Source organism: Neoarius graeffei, chromosome 14 (genome assembly GCF_027579695.1).
Source record: "Neoarius graeffei isolate fNeoGra1 chromosome 14, fNeoGra1.pri, whole genome shotgun sequence".
Taxonomy (NCBI): domain Eukaryota; kingdom Metazoa; phylum Chordata; class Actinopteri; order Siluriformes; family Ariidae; genus Neoarius; species Neoarius graeffei.
This window is the reverse complement of record NC_083582.1, coordinates 64,989,869-65,017,329: the sequence shown is the minus strand read 5'-3', so window position 1 is coordinate 65,017,329 and position 27,461 is coordinate 64,989,869. Positions and strand designations below refer to the sequence as shown.

Below are 27,461 nucleotides of genomic sequence, written 5' to 3'. Positions count from 1 at the left end.
ATAGTGAGGTACACTGAACATTATACACACACGAAAGAGAACCCTTGGTGGTTTGGGAGTTTTATCGGTCTGACAGGCTCTTCCGGCTGCCGAGTGCTTCGAGAGACAAAAGCCGAAGAACGCTCCTTCGTTTTACAGGCTTTGGAATATCGCTAGTTTCAGATGATGAACAGCGTCAATTGTTATAATCATCTATAACCGAAGGCGGTTCTACAGACCATGGAAATATTGCTGGGTCACAGTTTAAGTGCGTCTTTTTCCCACCAGAGAAATGTAAGCGACAAACACTTGTCCATTTCGATTCAGGTCTTTGTTGCGGATTAAACTTATCCATTTCTTTCTTCTCTTCTTCTCGACTGGCAGCTGATAAAAGCTCAAATGAGGTGTTCTCTTTGTTGTGAAGACACAGTAAGGCACACGGCAATTCACTTTAGGTGGCATGGTTAAAACCGGTTCGACAGAACAATGCAGGGTTTAGCAAAGGCGAAAGTAAACAATATAGCGGAACTGACCCCGGGTATCACCCATAATGCATTGCTGTAAACAAGTGATGGTGTAGTCAGGGGTTATGGGTATTCTGGTTAAAACCAGTGTGTGTGATGATGGAGGCTGAGGGAAGCCCTTGCCACAGCCCTTTATGTTAGTGGCAGTCCATGATGCAACCCTGTTGCCCTCTTTGAGATTGCCAAGGCCTTTCCTCTCCAAGCAGCTTGGCACTGGAGCCGAGCCAGATAATGGAATTAAAGGGGGATTTAGAGTGTCTGTATATGGGTGTATGTGTGTTCCTGAGTTAAAAGGCAGGGATGAGTTGTCCAGAAAGGGTGTGTGTGTGTGTGAGAGAGAGAGAGAGAGTATGGGCTGTAGGCAATGCAGTTTTTACACAGTGCACTGGGAATGTTATGCAACATGTTAAATAGCACGCTGACCGAGGGTTGATTAGCGCTCCCTGTTTACAGTGCACAGGGCTCACAATGTAATTAAAGAAAAAAAGACAGGAGGGGTCGGTGCTGATTGTTGCCCTGCTAACGAGGCTGCTTGCACCACTCATTTGGACTCCTTTCTGTAATATGTAAATGTATCTGCAGTTCTGGACGAACAGGTCCGCTCAGGGTTAATCTTCTATAAGGAGCTGACAGTGTCTGTGTGTTCTCTCTACTACAGTGCATTATGTAAATGTAAAAGCACAGAGGCACAATAATGATATGCTGCCTTGATTTGTGCTTAATCAGCATGTGACCTTAGTAACTAATGGACAGGGTGTCTTTATAACTGGCCCAACATGCCACATGGAAGGAATGCTGGGAAATAATGTCTTGGTAATTGTGTGACCCTGAAGCGAGTGAGCTCGTGTCCTGGTAGAACCCATAAGACAGTTTTAAAGGCTTCGGTCCTGTTTGAACACTTGCCTTTAAAGCAGAGGTCTCACAACTGCGTCATCGTGTATTTGATTTCGGTCCAGCTACACACTTCAAAGTACTCGTGCCCTTGCTACATTCGGAGTATTACAATGCATCTTAGACTCTTAAAAAGGTACTGAACTATGTTTCCTTTTTGCTAGGGTGGTATCCTGAAGCATACACATTAGAATCTTTTTTTTTTAAAGGAATGTTATATCATACAACCCTGATTCCAAAAAAGTTGGGACAAAGTACAAATTGTAAATAAAAACGGAATGCAATGATGTGGAAGTTTCAAAATTCCATATTTTATTCAGAATAGAACATAGATGACATATCAAATGTTTAAACTGAGAAAATGTATCATTTAAAGAGAAAAATTAGGTGATTTTAAATTTCATGACAACACATCTCAAAAAAGTTGGGACAAGGCCATGTTTACCACTGTGAGACATCCCCTTTTCTCTTTACAACAGTCTGTAAATGTCTGGGGACTGAGGAGACAAGTTGCTCAAGTTTAGGGATAGGAATGTTAACCCATTCTTGTCTAATGTAGGATTCTAGTTGCTCAACTGTCTTAGGTCTTTTTTGTCGTATCTTCCGTTTTATGATGCGCCAAATGTTTTCTATGGGTGAAAGATCTGGACTGCAGGCTGGCCAGTTCAGTACCCGGACCCTTCTTCTATGCAGCCATGATGCTGTAATTGATGCAGTATGTGGTTTGGCATTGTCATGTTGGAAAATGCAAGGTCTTCCCTGAAAGAGACGTCGTCTGGATGGGAGCATATGTTGCTCTAGAACCTGGATATACCTTTCAGCATTGATGGTGTCTTTCCAGATGTGTAAGCTGCCCATGCCACATGCACTAATGCAACCCCATACCATCAGAGATGCAGGCTTCTGAACTGAGCGCTGATAACAACTTGGGTTGTCCTTCTCCTCTTCAGTCCGAATGACACGGTGTCCCTGATTTCCATAAAGAACTTCAAATTTTGATTCATCTGACCACAGAACAGTTTTCCACTTTGCCACAGTCCATTTTAAATGAGCCTTGGCCCAGAGAAGACGTCTGCGCTTCTGGATCATGTTTAGATACGGCTTCTTCTTTGAACTATAGAGTTTTAGCTGGCAACGGCGGATGGCACGGTGAATTGTGTTCACAGATAATGTTCTCTGGAAATATTCCTGAGCCCATATTGCGATTTCCAATACAGAAGCATGCCTGTATGTGATGCAGTGCCGTCTAAGGGCCCGAAGATCACGGGCACCCAGTATGGTTTTCCGGCCTTGACCCTTACGCACAGAGATTCTTCCAGATTCTCTGAATCTTTTGATGATATTATGCACTGTAGATGATGATATGTTCAAACTCTTTGCAATTTTACACTGTCTAACTCCTTTCTGATATTGCTCCATTATTTGTCGGCGCAGAATTAGGGGGATTGGTGATCCTCTTCCCATCTTTACTTCTGAGAGCCGCTGCCACTCCAAGATGCTCTTTTTATACCCAGTCATGTTAATGACCTATTGCCAATTGACCTAATGAGTTGCAATTTGGTCCTCCAGCTGTTCCTTTTTTGTACCTTTAACTTTTCCAGCCTCTTATTGCCCCTGTCCCAACTTTTTTGAGATGTGTTGCTGTCATGAAATTTCAAATGAGCCAATATTTGGCATGAAATTTCAAAATGTCTCACTTTCGACATTTGATATGTTGTCTATGTTCTATTGTGAATACAATATAGTAGAGCAGGTTAAGCAAACCATCATGCACTTTGTGATATAAGCATGAAATTTGGCATGATTGTTGCTTATAGGTCACTTTTTCAGAAAAAAGTGCTAGCCATGAAAAAAATTCAATATGGCGGCCATTTTTCAAGATGGCCGCCAGACGCATCCTCGTTTCATGTTTTTGTAAAGAAAACACAGAGCAAATTGTTATATAAACATGAAATTTGGCAATAATGTTCTGTGTAGGTCATGTTATCAGTTAAAAGTGCTAGCCCTCCAGAAAATTCAATATGGCGGCCATTTTTCAAGATGGCCGCCAGACGCGTACCCATTTTGTGGCTTTGTTAAAAAGCCACAGTGCATATTGTCATATGAACCTAAAATTTGGCAGTAATGTTCTGTGTAGGTCATGTTTTCAGTTGAAAGTGCTAACAGACCAAAACATTCAATATGGCAGCCATTTTTCAAGATGGCTGCCAGACGCACATCCCCGTTGTGTGGTTGTGCTCATGTGTGCCCCTAAAATGGACTGCTGTTGCCGGGATGGCAATGAGCTCTCATTGCTTACAAAATATCCCAAATGGCTTGCAAACCACACAGCCTCTGGCAGTCAAGTGTCCACCCTAGCCTTCCAGAGCCGGCAGGGGTGATTTTGCAGATAGAGGTGGTGCGAAAGGTGGGTATCTGGCGCCTCAAAACCAGTTGCTCTTGGCAGAAGAAACTGAGTAATGGCACTAACTGGAAGGGGATGAGGAGGACGAGTAATGGCACTTACTGGAACAGGACTATGAGGACGCCGAATAATGGCACATCTTCTGGCAGTTCATAGGGCGTAAGAAGAGAGTGTATGTCGCTCACTACCAGGGCACACTGGTGACAGACACTGCTGTGAAACTCAGCATGGGGTTCAATGTCAGCTAAACATTGAGTTAGTATCCCAAATGCAAGTGCTCGAAGGCTGGAATAGGGTGTACTCCACTGTGCAGTTGCCCTTGTGAGATTTTTAAGCAAGGAACAGTGACTGAACTTTGGGCCTAGCCATGCTGGCGATGGCAAAGTAATCCAAATTCAAATGGTCTACCAAACTTCACTTTGGACAGTGGTACATATCCATTCATAAATCAGAGCTGGCAAACCATTTTTATGGTAGGGGGCATTGTCTACCTAAAACTGTGTAATTGGCTGAGGAAGGGACAAAAGCCAAAATTTACTGTGGAGCAACATCATGGCATAGCAAGTAGTATTGACGTCTCGCAGCTCCAGGGTTCCAGTTTGATCCTGATCTCTTACTGAAGATGAACGACGTAATGAATGACATTAGTGCATTTTTACTCACCACGGTTGCAAAGAATGCTTGAATTATCATCATGTCTTGAACCAGTCTGACCATTCTCTTCTCAACAGCAAGGCATTTCCAGCTGCTGAACTCCTGCTAACTGGATGTTTTTTTGCACCATTTTGTGTGTAGAGACTAGTTTGTGCAAATCCAAAGACATCAGCAGTTTTTGAAATACTCCCAACATGCCTGTCTTGGTCCAGCAACCATACCATGGTCGAGTTGTAAGTCCTTCCCGCGCCATGCCCTGTTCTTCCCAGGCAGTCTCCCGTCCCAGTACTAACCAGGCCCTTAAGGCGCACTGGGCAGCGCTGACCTCCGTTTCCGTAGTAGAGGTCTGCGCGGGTCGGATTTTTCAGTCCCGCTTCCGCCGGCGCCCACATTGTGCAGTCCCACTCCCACCCGCGCCCGCAAAGAATTATGATCTTCAGTCCCGCTCCCGCCCGCGCCCACAAAAAAATTATGATTTTCAGTCCCGCTCCCGCCCGCGCCTGCCATATTTTGTCCCGCTCCCGCCCGCAAATCCTGCATGATGCAAACGTTCGCGTTATTTCTCAGGAAAGTTCTTGTCTTGACACAGCGTGATGGTGCCCCGCCCCCTACTTTGAGTGGATTTGAGCATAAATATCTACAGCTCACATTTGTTATTGTTTACCTTGTTTCTGAATTCAGCATGTAGTATCTCTAATAATAATAATTAGTGCTGTCAAATGATTAAAATATTTAATCGCAAATCACACATTTTTATCACATGAGAAACCATTGTAATTCTCTGATCAGCATAAAAAAGTGAATAGGCTTGCAAAGCAGAGCTAGTAAAAGAAGTGAATTGATTTACTGCTTCCGTTAGTCTACAATTTTAATCAGAGAGACATGTTACACAGTGACGGTAGGCTTGACTCAATGCTATCCCAGAAATCCTTCCTGTAATATGCAAATTTGTCCGCCTCTGATTGGACAGCCAAATTTGCATATTACAGGAAGGATTTCTGGGATAGCATTGAGTCAAGCTTACCGTCACTGTGTAACCTGTCTCTCTGATTAAAGTTGTAGACTAACGCAACAAGTAAATCAATTCATTCATGGTTCTCTTGCTAGCTGGGTGTGAACTGTGAGTCATTAGAGTGATCAAAGAAGTTTCCCTTAGGGTGATCAATGGCAAGTTTAAGATGCCATTTCTCACTCAATCTGGCAATCTGACTTTCTCTGCAAATTTAGGCATCTTAAAGTGTTTTTATTAATGCCAAATAAAATATCCAGCACAAATTATATATGATAGACATAAATTAATAATTTATAAATTTTATTTCAAGCGCGTTTTTAGTTAGCGGGACTGCAGCTTATCACCGCTCCCACCCGCGCCGCACGCGCATATGTGCACTTCCGGTCGCGCCCGCAATGAGCTTTTAAAATTTGTCCCGCGCCGCACTGCTTTGCGGCGGGTCCCGTGAGTCCCGCGGGAGTGCAGGGCTCTATTCCGTAGTCCTCAGCCTCTTGCCTATACAGCTAGGGTTACAGTGGGGGGCTAGTCCTCTGGCAACCATGAGAGTTTGACTCCCCACTTGCACCTGTATTGTTTGTTTGCAAACAAAGCTATTTCTCTACATATCCTCCATTTCAGTCTAAACACTTCTGCAAGTGGTGTTTCCATCGGAGAATTCTACAAAGAAGGAATTCTCCGATGGAAACACCGCTTGCAGAAGTGTTTCGATTGAAATGGAGGATATGTAGAGAAATAGCTTTGTTATTTTTATAAATAAAGATTTTTTTCAATTTGTCTTAGAACTTTTTGACTTACCCACACATGCAATGCTCAAGAGTAAATGTATCCGTTCACCCACGCTGTCAGTTTTGCATATTTGGTTGATTTTTTTTTTTGATTGAAGTATTTATTTCGAATATGAAAGGCAAAATAATAAAAAGAAAAATAAAATAAACATTTAAAAATAATGCATAGAAATACATATTCGAAAAGGAGTGAGAAGAAGTATAACTTATAAACTCCCACCCCTTCTCCTTAAATAATGAATAACAATAACAAGCTTCCTTGTTACCTATCTAGATGTTCATGCCTGATACTTATAGATAAATAAAATGTATTTCTGACTTTGTATTTAAAAAAAACTAAATGTAATTTACATATATCCATACCCATATATACATACATACATACATACATACATACATACATACATACATACATAGATACATGCATATACACATAAGCATAAACACATGTATACACACACATACATACATACATACATGTATATACATACATACTGTATATACATATACATCCCTTTATACACACACCTCCCCATACATACATACAGTTACGGTAGGTCCATATATATTTGGACACTGACACAAATTTTGTTTTTTTTTACCTGTTTACTGAAACATATTCAAGTTATAGTTATATAATGGACATGGACATAAAGTCCAGACTTTTAGCTTTCATTTGAGGGTATCCACATTAAAATTGGATGAAGGGTTTAGGAGTTTCAGCTCCTTAACATGTGCCACCCTGTTTTTAAAGGGACCAAAAGTAATTGGACAATTGACTCAAAGGCTATTTCATGGGCAGGTGTGGGAAATTCCTTCGTTATGTCATTCTCAATTAAGCAGATAAAAGGCCTGGAATTGATTTGAGGTGTGGTGCTTGCATTTGGAAGATTTTGCTGTGAAGAAAACATGCAGTCAAAGGAGCTCTCCATGCAGGTGAAACAAGCCATCCTTAAGCTGCGAAAACAGAAAAAACCCATCCGAGAAATTGCTACAATATTAGGAGTGGCAAAATCTACAGTTTGGTACATCCTGAGAAAGAAAGAAAGCACTGGTGAACTCATCAATGCAAAAAGACCTGGATGCCCACAGAAGACAGCAGTGGTGGATGATCGCAGAATAATTTCCATGGTGAAGAGAAACCCCTTCACAACAGCCAACCAAGTGAACAACACTCTCCAGGAGGTAGGCGTATCAATATCCAAATCTACCATAAAGAGAAGACTGTATGAAAGTAAATACAGAGGGTTCACTGCACAGTGCAAGCCACTCATAAGCCTCAAGAATAAAAAGGCTAGATTGGACTTTGCTAAAAAACATCTAAACAAGCCAGCACAGTTCTGCAAGAACATTCTTTGGACAGATGAAACCAAGATCAACCTCTACCAGAATGATGGAAAGAAAAAAGTATGGTGAAGGCGTGGTACAGCTCATGATCCAAAGCATACCACATCATCTGTAAAACACGGCGGAGGTAGTGTGATGGCTTGGGCATGCATGGCTGCCAGTGGCACTGGGTCACTAGTGTTTATTGATGATGTGACACAGGACAGAAGCAGCCGGATGAATTCTGAGGTATTCAGAGACGTACTGTGTGCTCAAATCCAGCCAAACTGATTGGTTGGCGTTTCATAATACAGATGGACAATGACCCAAAACATAAAGCCAAAGCAACCCAGGAGTTTATTAAAGCAAAGAAGTGGAATATTCTTGAATGGCCAAGTCAGTCACCTGATCTCAACCCAATTGAGCATGCATTTCACTTGTTAAAGACTAAACTTCAGACAGAAAGGCCCACAAACAAACAGCAACTGAAAACTGCTGCAGTAAAGGCCTGGCAGAGCATTAAAAAGGAGGAAACACAGCGTCTGGTGATGTCCATGAGTTCAAGACTTCAGGCAGTCATTGCCAACAAAGGGTTTTCAACCAAGTATTAGAAATGAACATTTTATTTACAATTATTTAATTTGTCCAGTTACTTTTGAGCCCCATGAAATGAAGGGATTATGTTTAAAAAATGCTTTAGTTCCTCACATTTTTATGCAATCATTTTGTTCAACCCACTGAATTAAAGCTGAAAGTCTGAACTTCAACTGCATCTGAATTGTTTTGTTCACAATTCATTGTGGTAATGTACAGAACCAAAATTAGAAAAATATTTGTCTCTGTCCAAATATTTATGGACCTAACTGTACATATACCCATAAATTATATCTATTATATGCATACACCTTCACATACAGTACACATGCACAACCCATGCACACAGACACGAAAAGTAACAGAAAAGTGTTCTCATAACACTTAGTGCTACTCATCACCTCCCTCATCCCTGTACCTCTTGAAAATAGTATCTTTGAACCTCATTTTAAACTGTTTCATGTTTGGACACTGCTTCAACTCCATGGTGAACCTGTTCCATAGTCTCACCCTGCTAACTGAAACACAATAACTTTTCCTGTTTGTACGAAATAAAGTTAAATTAAAGTTAATTTTTCCCCTTAAATTATAACTCCCCTCATGGATACTGAATATTTTTTGTATATTTATTGGTAATAGATTATTTTTAGCTTTGAACATTATTTGAGCTGTTTGATAATCCACGATGTCTGTAAATTTTAGTAATTTGGACTGTAAAAATAATGAGTTTATGTGTTCCTGATAGCCAACATTGTGAATGATCCGTATTGCTCTTTTTTGAATGATGGTTAGTGGTCGTATTGATGTTTTGTAATTGTTGCCCCAAACCTCAGCACAGTATTGAAAGTATGGTGAGTCTAGGGAACAGTAAAGAGTATGGAGTGATTTCTTATCCAAAACCTTTTTTGCTTTGTTTATTATTGCAATGCTTCTTGAGACTTTAGTTTGTACATGTCTGATATGCGTTTTCCAGTTGATTCTGTCTTCTATGGTTACCCCCAAAAATTTAATTTCTTGAACTCTTTCTATTTCAACTCCATCTATTTTTATTAGTACCTGTGTATTCAGTGTACAATTACCAAATAACGTTATGTTTGTCTTGCTCAGATTTAGTGATAACCTGTTTCTATCTGTTAGGTTTATATAAGTATTATTCTTGACCAAGAAGGCAGTAATTTATTAAAATGGTGACAAAATTAAGGATTAATTTCTGTTCAGTTAAAATGACCTTCTGTCTCGGCTGGACATTGTTTAAGAACATATTCTTGATATGAGATGTTTTGCTTATGACTGTCTTTGTTTAGGTTTGTTCTTATTTTTTGTTTACTTTCTTATAACATATCTTTGTTTAACATTGTTAAAGACATATTCTTATTTGTTATTTTGCTTATGATTGTCTTACTACATATTGAAATCAAGATGTAATTTGCGGACTTAGCACAAGACACACATTCATGTGTTAAGAATTTATGAGCTTGTTCATCTTTTAGCTTTTAGATTCTTCAAACTATTCCTGTTTAAATTGGCATTAATTTCTGATGTTCTTGACTAGACTTCGTAGACTAGATATATTATCTGTGCCCTGACCTGAAGGGGTGTACGTAAGCAATGACCTTTAAAATCTGTTTGTACCTTGCTATCATGTCATATCATCAGAAATATGTCATTATGTTATGATTTACACACACACTGATGGAGATTATTTGACCTGCCCCAAGATCAAGCTGCTCACTTGCTCGCAAGTCAAGCACACACACATACATCTGAACATTCCATCAGAACAGTGATGTAATTAAAATGTGACCTGCACACACACACACACACACACACACACACACACACACACACACACACACAAATAGACACAGATATCAAAATGATGTCACTTACACCCTCCCATAGACACACACACACACACACACACACACACCCCTCTCTGAGGTCACATACAAACACACACACACATTCGACAGACACAATAGCCGTTTAGAGAGATTATAATTTGTTATAAAAGGTGTTTGTAATATTTCATCTTTGGCGAGAAAACTGTGAATAAACAGCAGTGAAACCGATCTCTGGTTCTCTGTTTTTTTGCGGTGTTCCGTCCCAGAATTCTGCAGGTGGTACGAGGACGGGGGTCCCGAGAAGTAAGTTGACCATTTCCGACTGGGTGAACCCTAACACTATCGAACCATTTTTTTAGTTTGTTCATTTCTATAGTGATGTCCTTCTGTAATTTTTGTAAGTTATCCCCAGGATAGAAAATATTTGTGTCATCAGCAAACAACACAAAATGTAATACCTTAGTGACTTTACATATATCATTCATGTACAAAATGAAAATCTTAGGGCCCAACACAGACCCCTGGGGGACCCCACAAGCAATGTCCAAACATGAAGAAACAGTCACCCAATTTCACAAACTGCTGTCGCCCACTTAAATAACTTTTCACCCAATCCAGCACTATTCCCCTGATACCATATCTTTCCAGTTTCTTGATTAATATTTCATGGTTGATTGTGTCAAAAGCTTTTTTTAAATCAATAAATACTCCAATAGCATATTGCTTGCTATCTAGAGCATTTGTGATTTCTTCCATTGCCTCTATTATTGCCATTGATGTTGATCTGTTTGACCTAAACCCATACTGATTCTCTGCAAGAATTTTGTGTTTTTCTAAAAATGTGTCCAATCTGTTGTTGAAGAGTTTTTCCAGTATTTTTGCGAATTGTGGGAGCAAGGAGACAGGTCTATAGTTTGTGAAATTATGTTTGTTTCCAGCCTTGAACAGAGGTATAACTTTAGCTATTTTCATTTTATTTGGAAATGAACCGGTTCAGGGGCGGCATGGTGGTGTAGTGGTTAGCGCTGTCGCCTCACAACAAGAAGGTCCGGGTTCGAGCCCCGTGGCCGGCAAGGGCCTTTCTGTGCGGAGTTCGCATGTTCTCCCCGTGTCCATGTGGGTTTCCTCCGGGTGCTCTGGTTTCCCCCACAGTCCAAAGACATCAGGCCTGGCGCCAGGAACAGTTTACTAAGGGGGCAATTAGAAATAGCAAGGGGGCAAATATTTTTCATATAGTGTGTAGTAGTGATGGCGGTCTAACAACGTGTTTCAAACAATTAACTGCGCCAACCACAAAACCACGGCCCCGAAGGTTGCTTTAGTACGGGAAAATCATGTGACATATTACCAGGGCAGTTGCGCTTTATCAACTCCCGTGCCCACCTGTTAACCCTCCCCTCCAATTTTCTCACAGACGCATTACAACTGGAAAGATGCCAAACATAAAACAACACACACAAACCTACAGGCAAGTCCTTTAAATTTAAAATACATACAAATAGCTCCGCTGCATGAAAACAAAACGTCAATGCAAGTCTAAGGTACTTGGCTCGGCGGCCAAAATCTCATCTCATCTCATTATCTCTAGCCACTTTATCCTTCTACAGGGTCGCAGGCAAGCTGGAGCCTATCCCAGCTGACTACGGGCGAAAGGCGGGGTACACCCTGGACAAGTCGCCAGGTCATCACAGGGCTGACACATAGACACAGACAACCATTCACACTCACATTCACACCTACGGTCAATTTAGAGTCACCAGTTAACCTAACCTGCATGTCTTTGGAGGAAACCCATGCGGACACGGGGAGAACATGCAAACTCCACACAGAAAGGCCCTCGCCGGACCCGGGGTTCGAACCCAGGACCTTCTTGCTGTGAGGCGACAGCGCTAACCACTACACCACCGTGCCGCCCGCGGCCAAAATCATAATTTAAAAAAATCAACAGACCCTGCGGCTGCACCAGTAATAGCCTTCCTGACTCGCACCGAGTCAACGCTAACCACTTAATCCGCGATCCCAGTTTAGGCGTGTAGGGGACAAAACACTCTGAAGTAATGAATTTTCACCCCCGCTGCATGGGGGGTGACGTCAACGACACATATTCTTACGCTATTTGCGCACAAAGCAGACCATATATGAACACATACACCAACATAAACGAAGATAAACTTAGCCTACAAAGAAAGAAAATGGATTCACAATATTGTGATTGAATTCGTTTAATTCGGTGGGGGAAAGACTACTCCCGTAAACTTGACTGCATATTACAGGATACTGCAGAGACAGTGCACTTGTAAGTGTCATAACAACCAATCAGATTTGTTCTACCGTGCCAGTTTTAGTAGTGATTTATGTGAAATGTATTTTTGTGCAATGCGCAACCACTTAATATTTCGTATTTGAAAATGCAAATTATTAATACGTCTGTAATACATTATATTTTCATAAGAAAACAATTAAGTGATCTGAGTCTCCGTTGAGGGGGCGGGGCTGTAGCCACGAGGGGGCGACGCCCCCTTTCGCCCCCCCCACGGCGCCGGGTCCGAAAGACATGCAGGTTAGGTTAACTGGTGACTCTAAATTGACCGTAGGTGTGAATGTGAGTGTGAATGGTTGTCTGTGTCTATGTGTCAGCCCTGTGATGACCTGGCGACTTGTCCAGGGTGTACCCCGCCTTTCGCCCGTAGTCAGCTGGGATAGGCTCCAGCTTGCCTGCGACCCTGTAGAACAGGATAAAGCGGCTAGAGATAATGAGATGAGATGAGATGAGATGAGATGAACCGGTTTGAAATGATAAATTACAGATGTATATTAATGGCTTAGCAATGCCCTCAATGACCTTTTTTATCAGTGACATATTGATTATCATTAAAGTCAGTGGACTGTTTGTTCTTACATTTTTTTAACAATATTTCTAGGTACTGGTAGTCCATCTGATCTTTGGTAATGTCTAAAAACCTTGATTATAGTGAGTATACACATTTCATCGATGTGTTAGCACGCCAGCTTTCTTTAAAAAAACCCCACAAAAAGTGGAAGGAGAGAGGGAAGAGTTCTGTGCGTAACCCAGTGCAACACCTGACTCGTATCTGTAACACTTTGGCTTCACATGCTTGACTTCTCACTGGAGCATCTATAGAGTTGCCCTGCCCTTCACACACTACTCGAACTGTAGCCCAAACACATGAGGCAAGCTCAGACTGCAAGAACACATCGGATATCTGCAGCTTTGCAGTATTCTCTCCCTCCCTTTCTCTCTCATTCTCAGAGTGTTGGGACTGCACAATATTGATACTCCATTGTGTTTGAGCTCTTATATGATAAATAGTATGGGATGATGAATAATTGATTATTTGGGGTGTAATGAAGATGGATGGCATCATAAATTCAGCGAAAACCAGGATCTTTTAACCCCAGTACTGGTTGCCTCTGCCAGGATGTTATAGCTTGGCTGTAAATGGATCTTATAACTGCATCATAAAATAAATAAATGGGTGCCAATAGTTTTGATGCACTGTACCACTTGATTTCCTTTTATACTGTATATTATAAACTGGCATTCTTAAAAATATGTCTATTCTATCTGAAAGACTTTTCTTTAGAGAATTACCTGAATGTATTTTTAAAATACTAAACATGGTCGGTTCCAGAAATATTGTCACCCTTCATGTAGAATGAGAGGAAAGAAAAACAATATGTAAATGAGTGAATAAAATGTACAGGCTTTGATTAGCTGAAGCTTGTATTTTCCACGGTAACGTTTTGGTGAGTCTGTGCTCACTGTAGCCTCGGATTTCTGTTCTTGGCTGACAGGAGCAGGACATGATGTGGTCTTCTGCTGTTGGAGCCCATCTGCCTAAAGGTTTGATATTTATATATTGTGCTTTCTGAGATGCTTTTCTGCTCATCATGGTTATGAAGAGTTGTTATTTGAGTTACTGTAGCTTTTCTGTCAGCTCGAACTGGTCTGGCTTTTTTTTAATAACCTTCCTCTGAACTTTCTTATCAGCAAGGCATTTCCACCTCCAGAACTGCCTGTCAGTAGATGTTTTTTTTTTTTTATGCAGCATTCTGCCTAAACTCTGGAGACTGTTGTGTGTGAAATCTCAGGAGATCAGCAGTTTCGTAAATAATCAAACACGCTCATCTGTGAGCAGCAACCATACCATGGTCAAAGCCACTGAGATCACGTTAATGTTTGATGTGAACATTAACTGAAGCTCTTGAATTGCATGATGTTCTGCATTGTGCTGTAGCTGTGTCTTTAGCTCATTGGATAATTGCATGAATGTGCAGGTGACAGTGAATGTTCGTTCACCATTTAACACCGTTCCTGGCAATTTCAACTGACTTTAGATACTTTTCTCATTTTTGTCCTGATTGTGATTGTTTTCTCAAACTGCTTGTGTGTTTGGAATATCCATTACATGACTCGCACAGGTCAACAACCGTTTGTGTCTTACAGTATGTTGAATGATCTTAGGTTTTCCTCATGATGAAGCACAATAATTGGGCTGTTTCACAATCAGGGTATACTTTCCGGGCCCACAAAAGTCCTAAAATCAAACCTCAGATTTTTGTTTCTCTGCTGCCAAAGATGACTTTCTGAGATGGACCTTAACTGCGTAAAATTTCAGAGCTACAGGTTAGATACTGGGCGTGTTACTTATGGTGAGAAGACGGCATATAGTGCATTTTTATAAAACTGACCCACTTTGTTAAAGTCCACAAGAGTGAGTAAGGTGTACAAAGTGAAAAACTGTCGAAATGCATGTGATTTTAAGTACAAATTTTCAAGTCCTGTGCAGCGATGTTTTGGCTGTTTGGTAACTGTGGTGGTAACTGTAATAACAACTGAAGTGGTGATGAAATCTTGTGGTTTTCCAGAGAGGATGCTTTTTGATGGACTTACATTTCAACCACATGTGAAGCTCTGCTGCAATTGTGTCTCACATCTGTTTCAAGCCCTGTTTTTTAATGTGCAACAACCAGTGTTGTGGTCGAGTCACTAAACCTCGAGTCCGAGTCCAGTCTCGAGTCCCCAGTGTTCAAGTCCAAGTCATTAAAAAAAATTTCGAGTCAAGTCGATTCCACTATTGATCCGAGTCGAGTCCAAGACTCCAGCCGCACCATTTAATGGCGGCTGTTTCAGCGCCATTAACTTTAGTTTGTTCCTGAATATGATGTAAGAACAGGTGAATGTGCATTCTCTTTATCAGGGAGTGTGAAATATTCTGCCAGAGATGGTTGGGAGACGGATGTAAGTGCAGAAAGTGTGTTCATCAATACAAGTGAAGACAGGTAAGCAATCCAGAATGGCAGACAAAATCGTGAAACAGGCAATAGGTCAAGCGAGGCACAAACAGGCTATCGTAGACTCGTCAGAATCAAAGACGTGAAAGAGGAACTCAGGGATCAGGAAACCAAACAAGGAATTAAGGCTCGGTAATGTGTCAGCAACCCAACTAAATACTTCGCAAAGTAAGTGTGTTTTCAGTTTTTATATAGGCGTGCTGATTGTGCCTTAATCCTGTGCAGGTGCAAGTTGTTTACGGCGCACTCGTGAGAGTCCGCTTGGCGCGTGCGCTGTCCGCAGTGCACCCAAGAGTCTATCTGGTGCATGCGCCAAGGTGCGCAGGTGTGACACTCTTGCACAAAATTAGTACAAAATTAATGTAGATATAAATATCTTAGGCCAAATTATTATGGCATGTTACAAAAAATAAAGAAAAAATCCGAGTCCCCGTCTCCAATTTACGATGCAGTTAATGCACGAGTTCGAGTCCAAGTCCGAGTCATCAGTGCTCAAGTTCGAGTCGAGTCACGAGTCTTTAAAATTAGGGCACAAGTTGGACTCGAGTACTACAAACCTGGCAACAACGGAGTATTCTGCTTCAGAAGAGACATATATTTTCTTTTCTTTAAAAAAATAATTTGCAACCTCATCATATGGTGAATGTTTTCCAGAGAGGACATTTTTGATGGATAAAGAATACTGTTAGAGATGCTTAGTTTACAAAAAAAGTAACTTCCAGTTAAGTATCTTTCTATTCTGAATGAAAGTACTGTATACAGCCCAAAGTAAAATCTAGTTAGTGGAAAAAAAAAAAAGCAATTCTGAATTTAACCAGTAAAATCTAAGTGTAATAATTAAAGTAGAATTAAATGAAATGACCACAAGGTCAAAACTGAGCCGCATTTGACTCTTAGAAGTACATTTATAAGAGACATTACACTGCTGTAGGTCGGACTGGTGTGTCCCTGTAAAATAAAAAGAAGAAAACCTTTATTCGTCACATGCACACTTCAAGCACAGTGAAATTCATCCTCTGCATTTAACCCATCTGAAGCAGTGAACACACGCACACACTCAGAACAGTGGGCAGCCACACTAGAGCACCCGGGGAGCAGTCAGGGGTTCGGTACCTTGCTCAAGGGCACCTCAGCCCAAGGCCACCCCACATCAACCTAACTGCATGTCTTTGGATTGTGGGGGAAACCGGAGCACCCGGAGGAAACCCACACATACCCCTTTTCCACCAAATCAATTCCAGGGCTGATTCGGAGCCAGTGCTGGTGCTGGTTCACAACTTGTTCAACTTGCGAGCCAGCTGAGAACCAGTTTGCTTTTCCATCGCTCGCGGTGCTAAGCGGAGCCACGTCATTACGTTGCTGTATACGTCAGTTACGTCGCTGTATACGTCAGTTACGTCGCTGTATACGTCATTACGCCGCTGTATACGGAAGTTACGGCGCTACGTTTACATAAACCTTGGCGCAAATATCAAAGCAAAAACAACACGGAAGAAGCAGCAGCAACAATAATAATAATGGATGACTTCGCGTTTGTACAGCTGCTGCTGCTTCTCGTCGCTTAAAAATGGCGATCTTTCGCGGTCTTGTTATTGTTGTTGGTTTTAACAACTCCGCCCCCCTGCTGACATAAGCGGTTCTTTCCTCTGGCCCACCAGAGAGTTGGTGCTAGCCTGGAATCGTTTTTTCTGGCCCCAGAGCCAGTTCTTTGTCAGTGGAAACAGAAAACCCAGTTCCAAACTAAGCACTGGCGCCGAACCAGCCCTGGAACTGCTTTGGTGGAAAAGGGGCAACAGACACAGGGAGAACATGCAAACTTCACACAGAAAGGCCCTCGCCAGCCGCTGAGTTCGAGCCCAGAACCTTCTTGCTGTGAGGCAACCATGCTAACCACTACACCACAGTACCATATAAGGTATAAGAAACTCCAGCATAGATGTTACGGGTCAGAATTGTAGGTCAGGTGGAATTTTTCAACCTAGGTTAGAATTTTTAACCTGGTCGGTGTTCGAAATACCCGTTTGCAGTCTGTATTTTGCAGAACAATTTTCAAGATTGCAGAAGAAAAATTAAACAACCTGCAATTTTGCAAAATGAAAAAATCAGGCTCGGGATTCAATGGTTCTCAATTTAGCAAACTAGCAGCGCTGTAAATAAACTGAAACCTGTGCCGCGCGAACCTGACGGTGTTTTCCAGGTCAAAGTTGAGCAATATTTACATAATACCGACAAAAGGCGACGACAACCAAATAAGGGCAGTTTCCATTTTCCAATGTAAGATTTCGTCACTTTTAATACCCGCCGGGAGGACCCGACAACTACCTCGGCAGTGTTCGGCAGTTTCCACTGTGCATCTCCCAGAATTCAATGTGGCACAACAAACATGGCTCCCAAGAAGAGGATTGTTTCTTCGGGGCAAGAGGAGGCCTTCAACAAAGCCGTATGGCCCACGAAGACGGCAGATTGCATTCACTGACACATCTGGTTCAGAAAGCGAAGACTCTGACTAGTTCTTATCTTGCATACATATATTTTGGTAAATTGTATAGGTTTGTACAAGGGGCAAAAAAGTATTTAGTCAGTCACCAACTGTGCAAGTTCTCCCACTTAAAAAGATGAGAGAGGCCTGTAATTTTCATCATAGGTATACCTCAACTATGAGAGACAAAATGAGAAAAAAAATCCAGAAAATCACATTGTCTGATTTTTAAAGAATTGATTTGCAAATTATGGTGGAAAATAAGTATTTGGTCAATAACAAAAGTTCATCTCAATACTTTGTTATATACCCTTTGTTGGCAATGACAGAGGTCAAACGTTTTCTGTAAGTCTTCACAAGGTTTTCACACACTGTTGCTGGTATTTTGGCCCATTCCTCCATGCAGATCTCCTCTAGAGCAGTGATGTTTTGGGGCTGTCGCTGGGCAACACGGACTTTCAACTCCCTCCAAAGATTTTCTATGGGGTTGAGATCTGGAGACTGGCTAGGCCACTCCAGGACCTTGAAATGCTTCTTACGAAGCCACTCCTTCGTTGCCCGGGCGGTGTGTTTGGGATCATTGTCATGCTGAAAGACCCAGCCATGTTTCATCTTCAATGCCCTTGCTGATGGAAGGAGGTTTTCACTCAAAATCTCACGATACATGGCCCCATTCATTCTTTCCTTTACACGGATCAGTCGTCCTGGTCCCTTTGCAGAAAAACAGCCCCAAAGCATGATGTTTCCACCCCCATGCTTCACAGTAGGTATGGTGTTCTTTGGATGCAACTCAGCATTCTCTCTCCTCCAAACACGACAAGTTGAGTTTTTACCAAAAAGTTCTATTTTGGTTTCATCTGACCATATGACATTCTCCCAGTCCTCTTCTGGATCATCCAAATGCTCTCTAGCAAATTTCAGACGGGCCTGGACATGTACTGGCTTAAGCAGGGGGACACGTCTGGCACTGCAGGATTTGAGTCCCTGGCGGCGTAGTGTGTTACTGATGGTAGCCTTTGTTACTTTGGTCCCAGCTCTCTGCAGGTCATTCACTAGGTCCCCCCGTGTGGTTCTGGGATTTTTGCTCACCGTTCTTGTGATTATTTTGACCCCACGGGGTGAGATCTTGCGTGGAGCCCCAGATCGAGGGAGATTATCAGTGGTCTTGTATGTCTTCCATTTTCTAATAATTGATCCCACAGTTGATTTCTTCACACCAAGCTGCTTACCTATTGCAGATTCAGTCTTCCCAGCCTGGTGCAGGTCTACAATTTTGTTTCTGGTGTCCTTTGACAGCTCTTTGGTCTTGGCCATAGTGGAGTTTGGAGTGTGACTGTTTGAGGTTGTGGACAGGTGTCTTTTATACTGATAACGAGTTCAAACAGGTGCCATTAATACAGGTAACAAGTGGAGGACAGAGGAGCCTCTTAAAGAAGTTGTTACAGGTCTGTGAGAGCCAGAAATCTTGCTTGATTGTAGGTGACCAAATACTTATTTTACCGAGGAATTTACCAATTAATTCATTAAAAATCCTACAATGTGATTTCCTGGATTCTTTCCCCCCATTTTGTCTCTCATAGTTGAAGTGTACCTATGATGAAAATTACAGGCCTCTCTCATCTTTTTAAGTGGGAGAACTTGCACAATTGGTGGCTGACTAAATACTTTTTTGACCCACTGTATATATTGTATTGTTGAATTATGCAAAATTATACTGATATTATATCCCTTTCGAAGACAGCAACAGTATTTTACCTTTATTCATAGATACTTTTGAATATTTTGTTTTCTCATACCAAGCTACACTAATACATGTTTTGTGTACATGTTCTATTTTTTTTACTAGTGCGGTCTTGCCTGTGGTGCAGACTAGCACAGAGTAAAACAGTTGCCCTGTAAGACAAAGCTCATAGGTTCAGTTCTGTAGCTCTCAGTTCTGCCATGATTAGTTTGTACCCAGTTCTCTGTTGTTAGTTTAGAGCAGTGAAGCCCCTGCCGTAGTTCTCAGTTCAGTTCATGACCTTGCGGTTTAGAAGCCAGGCAAACACAATGAACCCAACCGTCTTTCCATTTGCCAGTTGGGTTTTATTCCTTAATGGCATCGATTATTTGCATCATCGTAAGCTGTAACAGAGTGTAGAATTGAAACCTTGCTTTCAATTTAAAACTACAGGTTGCAGATGCAAACACTGTGAACGAAGTACATTTTGGGTAACAATCTATTGTTCAAGCTAGAAACTTAATCTTGACAAAATGTAACATGACGTGTAACATGAAAATGAATGTTTTGTTTCTTGAAGAACAGTTGTGTTTTATTTTTTATTGTGGTGATACCTTTATTAGTATGTTGTGTGGAAGGATGATGTGTGGGTGTGATAACTAGTACATTTATGAATTAGTTGGTATACTTCAAGTTGTAGTAGCCCGTAGTGTCAGGGCGAGGGGGATGAAAGGCCTGTGGAGGTATCATGGAATGATAACTTTGCTGCAGAGAAGGATCTGTGAAGACTGAAATTAAAAATAGAGTGAGAGAATAAAGAATTACAGTCATGCTATGAGTTGTAAAGCTAGATATGATGTAAATATAGGCATTATTAGGTTGAGAAGGGTGTAGTATGGAGGCTTGTGTATTAGCAGAAAATATTTCCAAATTGCAGAACAAAATTTTGACGTTCTGCAATATTGCAGAACACTGGAAAAAAGTATTTCGACCACTGACTGGTTCATAATTTGCTACTTGTATTAGGGAGAGTTACTATATCTAGGGTTAGGATTTGGGAAGATTTTGTATTTTAAACTACTTGATGATGTAATAAGACTGGACTCTTTAATAAATTCAAAATATATATCACTCCTTCCATCATCATTTTTTTTTGTTTCCGGTTGACAATACGCTGTGTGTGTTTTGGCTGCCGCTTCTCGCTGGAACTTTTCATTTTTCCTTTTCTTTTTCCTTTTTGTTTTTTGTGTAGTTTGATGTTTGTTTGTTTTTTGAGTGTTTTGTTCGCTGGTTGTGGCCTAGCTCCGGACCCAGTTTTGGCGTCTGTTCTCTTCAGGCCTTGGTGCGCCATGGGTGATGCTTGTGGTCCTCGCTATGGACTGCAGTGAGCTTATTGCTCTTTTTAACATCAAGGTTGCCCAGTGCTCTGTACAGTGGTGCTTCTGTGCTTGGTGTGGTGTTCCGAGCGATGTTGGGTGGTGGCGTCACAGGTGGTTTGGGACATATGGGCGCTCTGTGTGGCGGTGCTTCTGTGTTCACTTTGTGGATCCGTGGCGTGGTGTTCCATGCGGCGTTGCCTGGCGGAGTCGTGGCAGCTGATTTATCTTCATGCGCCTGGTGGGACTATGGTAGCTACGCCATTGGAATTACATCCTGACCCTCTTTTGGTTGTCCCCTCCCTCAATTGTAAAGCGACCTTGGGTGTGAGAAAGGCACTATATAAATTGAACTGATTATTACTTTGCTATTATTAATTGTCACTGGTCTAGTGGTTAAGGTGTTGGGTTAGGCATCAGAAGGATCTAAGTTTGAATCCCAGTTTAAAAAAAAAGATATTTAAAAAAATGCTAATTAGGTAGATAGGAATAGGTAGACCCACAGACGAAAGGAAATACCAGGTAGGTGTAGGAAGTGGATGGAAGAAAGAGAGACAAAAGAAGTGATGGAAAATCCCTTCTAAGAATCTTAGATAATCCAAACATTTTACAGAGGTTGGAAATTATGAACTAGGTTAAAAATTTTAACCCAGGTCCAAAAAAAACATTTAAATAAAATAAAATAAATCACCTAGGTTGAAATTTTTTGACCTGTAACGTATATATACTGGACCTAGTTGCAGGAGTTAGTTGGTGTTAATCAAAAAGACAACCATGAATGCGAAACAGCCCAAATGGATTTTATTGTATGTGTGCAGCCTTAGACAAGAACCAACTGAGAATTTTTAAGTGATGACAGTTTGTTCAAATTCATTTGATTTACCAGATTTATATTTTTTCCAGGAGAAAATTCTGTGCATTAAAGAATTCTCTGCAGTCTTGTGTTGTGTTTCAAAGGCACCAACAGGAAAATTTGTCAGGGCATGCTATTTGGTCAGACACTTAAAATATATTCACAGGGAGCTCATGATTTAATGTACCACAGTCAATAAAAACCAATTATCTAACTCGAGCTAAGCTCACCAATATTGCAGTTGACTATATTTAACTAATTGATTGAGAAAGGCAGAAATTATATTTGCCATTAAAATACAATTAATCGTGTGGCCATAGCTGGGATCCTGCCGCGCTGATGATGAAGAAGAGTAGAGAGTGGCGAGAGATAATTTGTTTCGTTGTTAAAAAAAAAAAATGTGCGGTGATAAAAATATATGGATAGTACATTGTTTCCAAGATTATATGCAGTTTTATTTTACGAGAGTGCTATAGACTTATTGCATTTTTCCTTTCTCTTTTTCTCAGCACAGGTTGAGCAGAAATAAGACGTTCCGGCCACAAGCCTGGATGGTGAGAAGAGGCTAAAGAGTGCGCGGGCTTGGCTAATGGAAGACATACTGTCCTGGATCAGAGTGAAACAACGGCATCCACACGATCCATCAAGCCACTGAGAAAAGTCGAAGCCATTTGTTGCGGTTTACGTCACTTTAATTCGAGTTTGGAATTTGTGAGAAAAACAGCCTCTTTAGCATCCTTCCTCCTCAAAGCAGAAAGAGAACGTTATTGTACTGTGAACGCCCGTTAGCAACTCCTCTACTCTCTGAGGTATACACAGTGCTGCTCTAGATACACACACACCGCCCTCACATGGGAGTGACATAGGAGCCAGTCCACACCGACATCCCGGCTTCTCTCAACTTGTCTTTCTGTCACACTCCCATACATTTCTATAAACTCGCACACTTGTATCACGTACACTCACCCAGGATGCCTTCCTCCTCCTGCATCGTTGGCTGGAGAAGGAAGCAGCCTTTGTGGTGACCGGAGACGGGAGTGAGGCGGCATCCATGTCGTGGAAGCGGAACTACTTTGCGTCTGGCAGCAGCGGGCTGCAGAGCATTTCTAGCCCGCGCACCATGAACTCCATCGCTCCCAGCAAAGGGCTGAGCAATGAGCCGGGCCAGAACAGCTGCTTTCTCAACAGCGCACTGCAGGTAGGTCTGAGGAAATTCACTCTCAGACAGTTAATTATTATGATTCATAAATAATTTTGGCCCTACACAGGTTTTTTTTTCCTCCTTGGGTTAGTTTATGGTTTGTCTTCGATGATGAGTGCGGACTGAACTGGTGTGTCGGGCTGGTTTTCCTGGAGCAGTGAATTAGAGTGAAACAACACCAAAATGTGACTTTTTAATAAAACCATAAATACTCCTTGAAATAAGAAGCATAGATCAAGACCAAAGTTGATAATGCACAGATGATGTTGGCTCACTCACCACAAGGAGGTGCATTGAAGTACAGTAGGACATATGAAGTGGTACATGGGGAAGCCATGGCCTAAAGGTTAGAGAAGCTGCTTTGGGACCAAAAGGTCACCGGTTTGGTTCCCTGGACCAGCAGGAATGGCTGAAGTGCCCTTGAGCAAGGCACCTAACCCCAACTGGGCTGTGGGCATGTCAGGGTCTTGTTGGACGTTGCTCTAGATAAGAGCGTCTGCTCAATGCTTGTAATATAAATACAGACATATATATAAAAACAGGTGGGCAGTTTAAAAAAGGATTATTTATTTAAATAAATTCCTGTCCTGCCCACATCTGAAGGAAGTTATCCCACTAATCCCACCTGCTCATGTAGACACCCTTGACCAGTCATGCCCATTCAGGCATTTACTATTTAATTAATATTGGCTGGCGTGGAATGGTATATCCGATATATTCCATTCAGCTAGCTTGATACTGAATGAGTCGAAGATGACTTCAAGATCATGATAGCCGAATGGAATATATCTGATATACCATGAAAAAAAGCCAGCTATTATTATTATTATTATTATGGAATATATCTGATGCAGGGTGGCACGGTGGTGTAGTGGTTAGCACTGTCGCCTCACAGCAAGAAGGTCCGGGTTCGAGCCCCGTGGCCGGCGAGGGCCTTTCTGTGTGTAGTTTTCATGTTGTCCGCGTGGGTTTCCTCCGGGTGCTCCGGTTTCCCCCACAGTCCAAAGACATGCAGGTTAGGTTAACTGGTGACTCTAAATTGAGTGTGAATGGTTGTCTGTGTCTATGTGTCAGCCCTGTGATGACCTGGTGACTTGTCCAGGGTGTACCCCGCCTTTCGCCCGTAGTCAGCGGGGATAGGCTCCAGCTCGCCTGCGACCCTGTAGAACGGGATAAAGCGGCTAGAGATAATGAGATATCTGATGTACCATGACATCATGTGGAATATATCTGATATACCATGAAAAAAAGCCAGCCATTATTATTATTATTATAATACACATTCGATGGAACAATTCTAGATTTGTCACAGTCGCTCGCTAGTGCAAAAGTTTTACATGTAATACATATCTTATGGGGCGGCACGGTGGTGTAGTGGTTAGCACTGTCGCCTCACAGCAAGAAGATCCGGGTTCGAGTTCAGCGGCCGGCGAGGGCCTTTCTGTGCGGAGTTTGCATGTTGTCCACGTGGGTTTCCTCCGGGTGCTCCGGTTTCCCCCAAAGACATGCAGGTTAGGCTAATCGGTGGCTCTAAATTGACCGTAGGTGTGAATGGTTGTGTGTCTCTATGTGTCAGCCCTGTGATGACCTGGCGACTTGTCCAGGGTGTACCCCGCCTCTTGCCCATAGTCAGCTGGGATAGGCTCCAGCTTGCCTGCGACCCTGTAGAACAGGATAAAGCGGCTAGAGATAATGAGATAAGATGAGTTTACTGCGAGCGCCTCCGGCAAACAAAGAAATGCTTCTGCGCATGCGCAGCAGATAACTCTCTCATTGAATATTCACATCAGCTCCGACGTGTGACATGTTGTCTTGACAAACATGCAATATCGTAAACCATATTCAACACTCATTCTCCATTGGATAGAGTGACGTAATACACGTAGAATAAACGATATGGTACGGTAACAATGTCGCATGCTATCGAACCAAATGAATGGAACCCGCGAGAAGGGAATAGAATCCATGTTTTTATTCCATCGAAAAAGTGTCCTGTACATATCATAATTTTGTATATTGTAACAAACAAGCAACAGGAATCACGAGTACCAGACTAACGACTGCACACAGACATACAACAACAGCAGAAGCTGTGAGGCATTAAGAACAAATGTTCATATCTCTCCATCCAATTAAGGATGACAGCCCAACACTCCGAGTTGTGACTGTGCACATCAGCACTATGACAGAAAAATAGTTAACAAGCAGGTGAAAAAGAAATGCTGTGAATCAGGAGGAATGGCAGAAACCTTCAGCAGCAAACCAACAGTGTATCAGAAAAACACCAATTAATTGCCAACATCATGATGACCAGAACCCAACTGTACTGAAGTGTGTGAGACTGAAGGGAAGAGGGTGTACAGCAAGCAGTTAAAGCTGCGGTAAAATTGTACAGTATATACAGTGTCTTGCAAAAGTATTCATCCCCCTCGGTGTTTGTTCTGTTTTGTCGCATTACAAGCTGGAATTAAAATGGATTTTTGGGGCTTTGGCACCATTTGATTTGCACAATATGCCTACGTACAACTTTAAAGGTGCAATTTTTTTTTTTTTTTTAATTGTGAAAAAAATAAATAATAATTGAGATGAAAAAACAGAAATCTGAAGTGTGCATAGGTATTCCCCCCCCCAAGTCAATACTTTGTAGAGCTACCTTTTGCTGCAATTACAACTGCAAGTCTCTTGGGGTATGTCTCTATTAGCTTAGCGCATCTAGCCACTGGGATTTTTGCCCATTCCTCAAGACAAAACTGCTCCAACTCCTTCAAGTTAGATGGGTTGTGTTGGTGTACAGCAATCTTCAAGTTGTTATGCCACAGATTCTCAATTGGATTGAGGTCTGGGCTTTGACTAGGCCATTCCACGACATTTTAATGTTTCCCTTTAAACCACTCCAGTGTAGCTTTAGCAGTATGTTTTGGGTCATTGTTCTGCTAGAACGTGAACCTTCGTCCCAGTCTCAAACCTTTGGCTGACTCAAACAGGTTTTCCTCCAGAATTGCCCTGTATTTAGTGCCATCCATCTTTCCTTCAGTCCTGACCAACTTTCCTGTCCCTGCAGATGAAAAACATCCCCACAGCATAATGCTGCCACCACCATGCTTCACTGTAGGAATGGTGTTCTCAGGGTGATGGGTTTGCGCCACACACAACATTTCCCATGAGGGCTAAAAAGATCAATTTTAGTCTCATTTGACCAGAGCATCTTCTGTGCTTTTGGGGAGTCTGCCACATGCTGTTGGGCAAACTGCAAACGTGTTATCTGAAGCAATGAGTTTTTTTCTGGCCACTCTTCCATAACGCCCTGCTCTGTGGAGTGTATGGCTTAAAGTGGTCCTATGGACAGATACTCCCATCTCCACTGTGGATCTTTGCAGCTCCTTCAGTGTTCTCTTTGGTGTTTTTGCTGCCTCTCTGATTAGGCATGGTGGTGTAGTGGTTAGCACTGTCGCCTCACAGCAAGAAGGTTCTGGGTCCGAACCCAGCGGCCAGCGAGGGCCTTTCTGTGTGGAGTTTGCATGTTCTCCCTGTGTCTGCGTGGGTTTCCTCCGGGTGCTCTGGTTTCCCCCACAGTCCAAAGACATGCAGTTAGGTTAATATGGGACGGCCTTGGGCTGGGGTGCCCTTGAACGAGGCACCTAACTCCCAACTGCTCCCTGGGCGCTGTTAGCATGGCTGCCCACTGCTCTGGGTATGTGTGTGTGCTCATTGTTCACGTGTGTGCATGTGCGTTCACTGCTTCAGATGGGTTAAATGCAGAGAGGAATTTCACAAGTGTGTAATGAATAAAGTTGTGCTTTCATTCTTTCTTCTTTAATGCCCTCCTTGCCCGGTCTGTGAGTTTTGGTGAGTGGCCTTCTCTTGTCAGGTTTGTAGTGGTGCCATATTCTTTCCATTTTGCTATAATGGATTTAATGGTGCTCCATGGGATATTCAAAGTTTGGGATATTTTTTATAACCCAACCCTGATCTGTACTTCTCCACAACTTTGTCTCTGACCTGTTTGGAGGCTCCTTGGTTCTCATGTTGCTTGCTTAGTAGTGTTGCAGAGTCAGGGTCCTTCCAGAACAGGTTGATTTATACAGACGACATCTGACAGATCATGTGACACTTTGATTGCAGACAGGTGGATCTTAATCAACTAATTATGTGACTTATGAAGTGAATTGGTTGGACCAGCTCTTATTTAGGGCTTTCATATTAAAGGGGATGAATACTTATGCACACTCCAGATTTCTGTTTTTTTTTTTCATTTTAATTATTGTTTGTGTCACAATAAAACAACAATTTGCACCTTTAAACTTGTAGGCATGTTGTGTAAATCAAGTGGTTCCAACTCTCCAAAAATCCATTTTAATTCCAGCTTGTAATGCAACAAAACAGGACAAACACCAAGGGGGATGAATACTTTTGCAAGACACTGTATGAAATTTTTGCCACATTGCACTCATTCCAGAGGCTGCACTGATGCTATGGTGTATGTATATGTACATATAGAGCTTT

At 42.0% G+C, this 27,461-nt stretch overlaps 1 protein-coding gene across 6 annotated transcripts in view; it reads left to right on the top strand.

The window, feature by feature from the left end:
- The window catches only part of usp54b (ubiquitin specific peptidase 54b), a 362,268-nt gene that overhangs the window by 102,429 nt on the left and 232,378 nt on the right, over positions 1–27,461 (top strand). For 3 of the 6 annotated variants that reach the window (XM_060940226.1, XM_060940225.1, XM_060940228.1), the window contains one exon: positions 22,267–22,955. The exons of 2 other annotated variants lie outside the window; for them this stretch is intronic. In XM_060940226.1, the coding sequence (XP_060796209.1) occupies positions 22,809–22,955 (147 nt within the window). In that variant the 5' untranslated portion in view covers positions 22,267–22,808. The remainder of the gene's footprint in view (positions 1–22,266; positions 22,956–27,461) is intronic. One more of the 6 variants, XM_060940227.1, reaches the window with a different exon arrangement.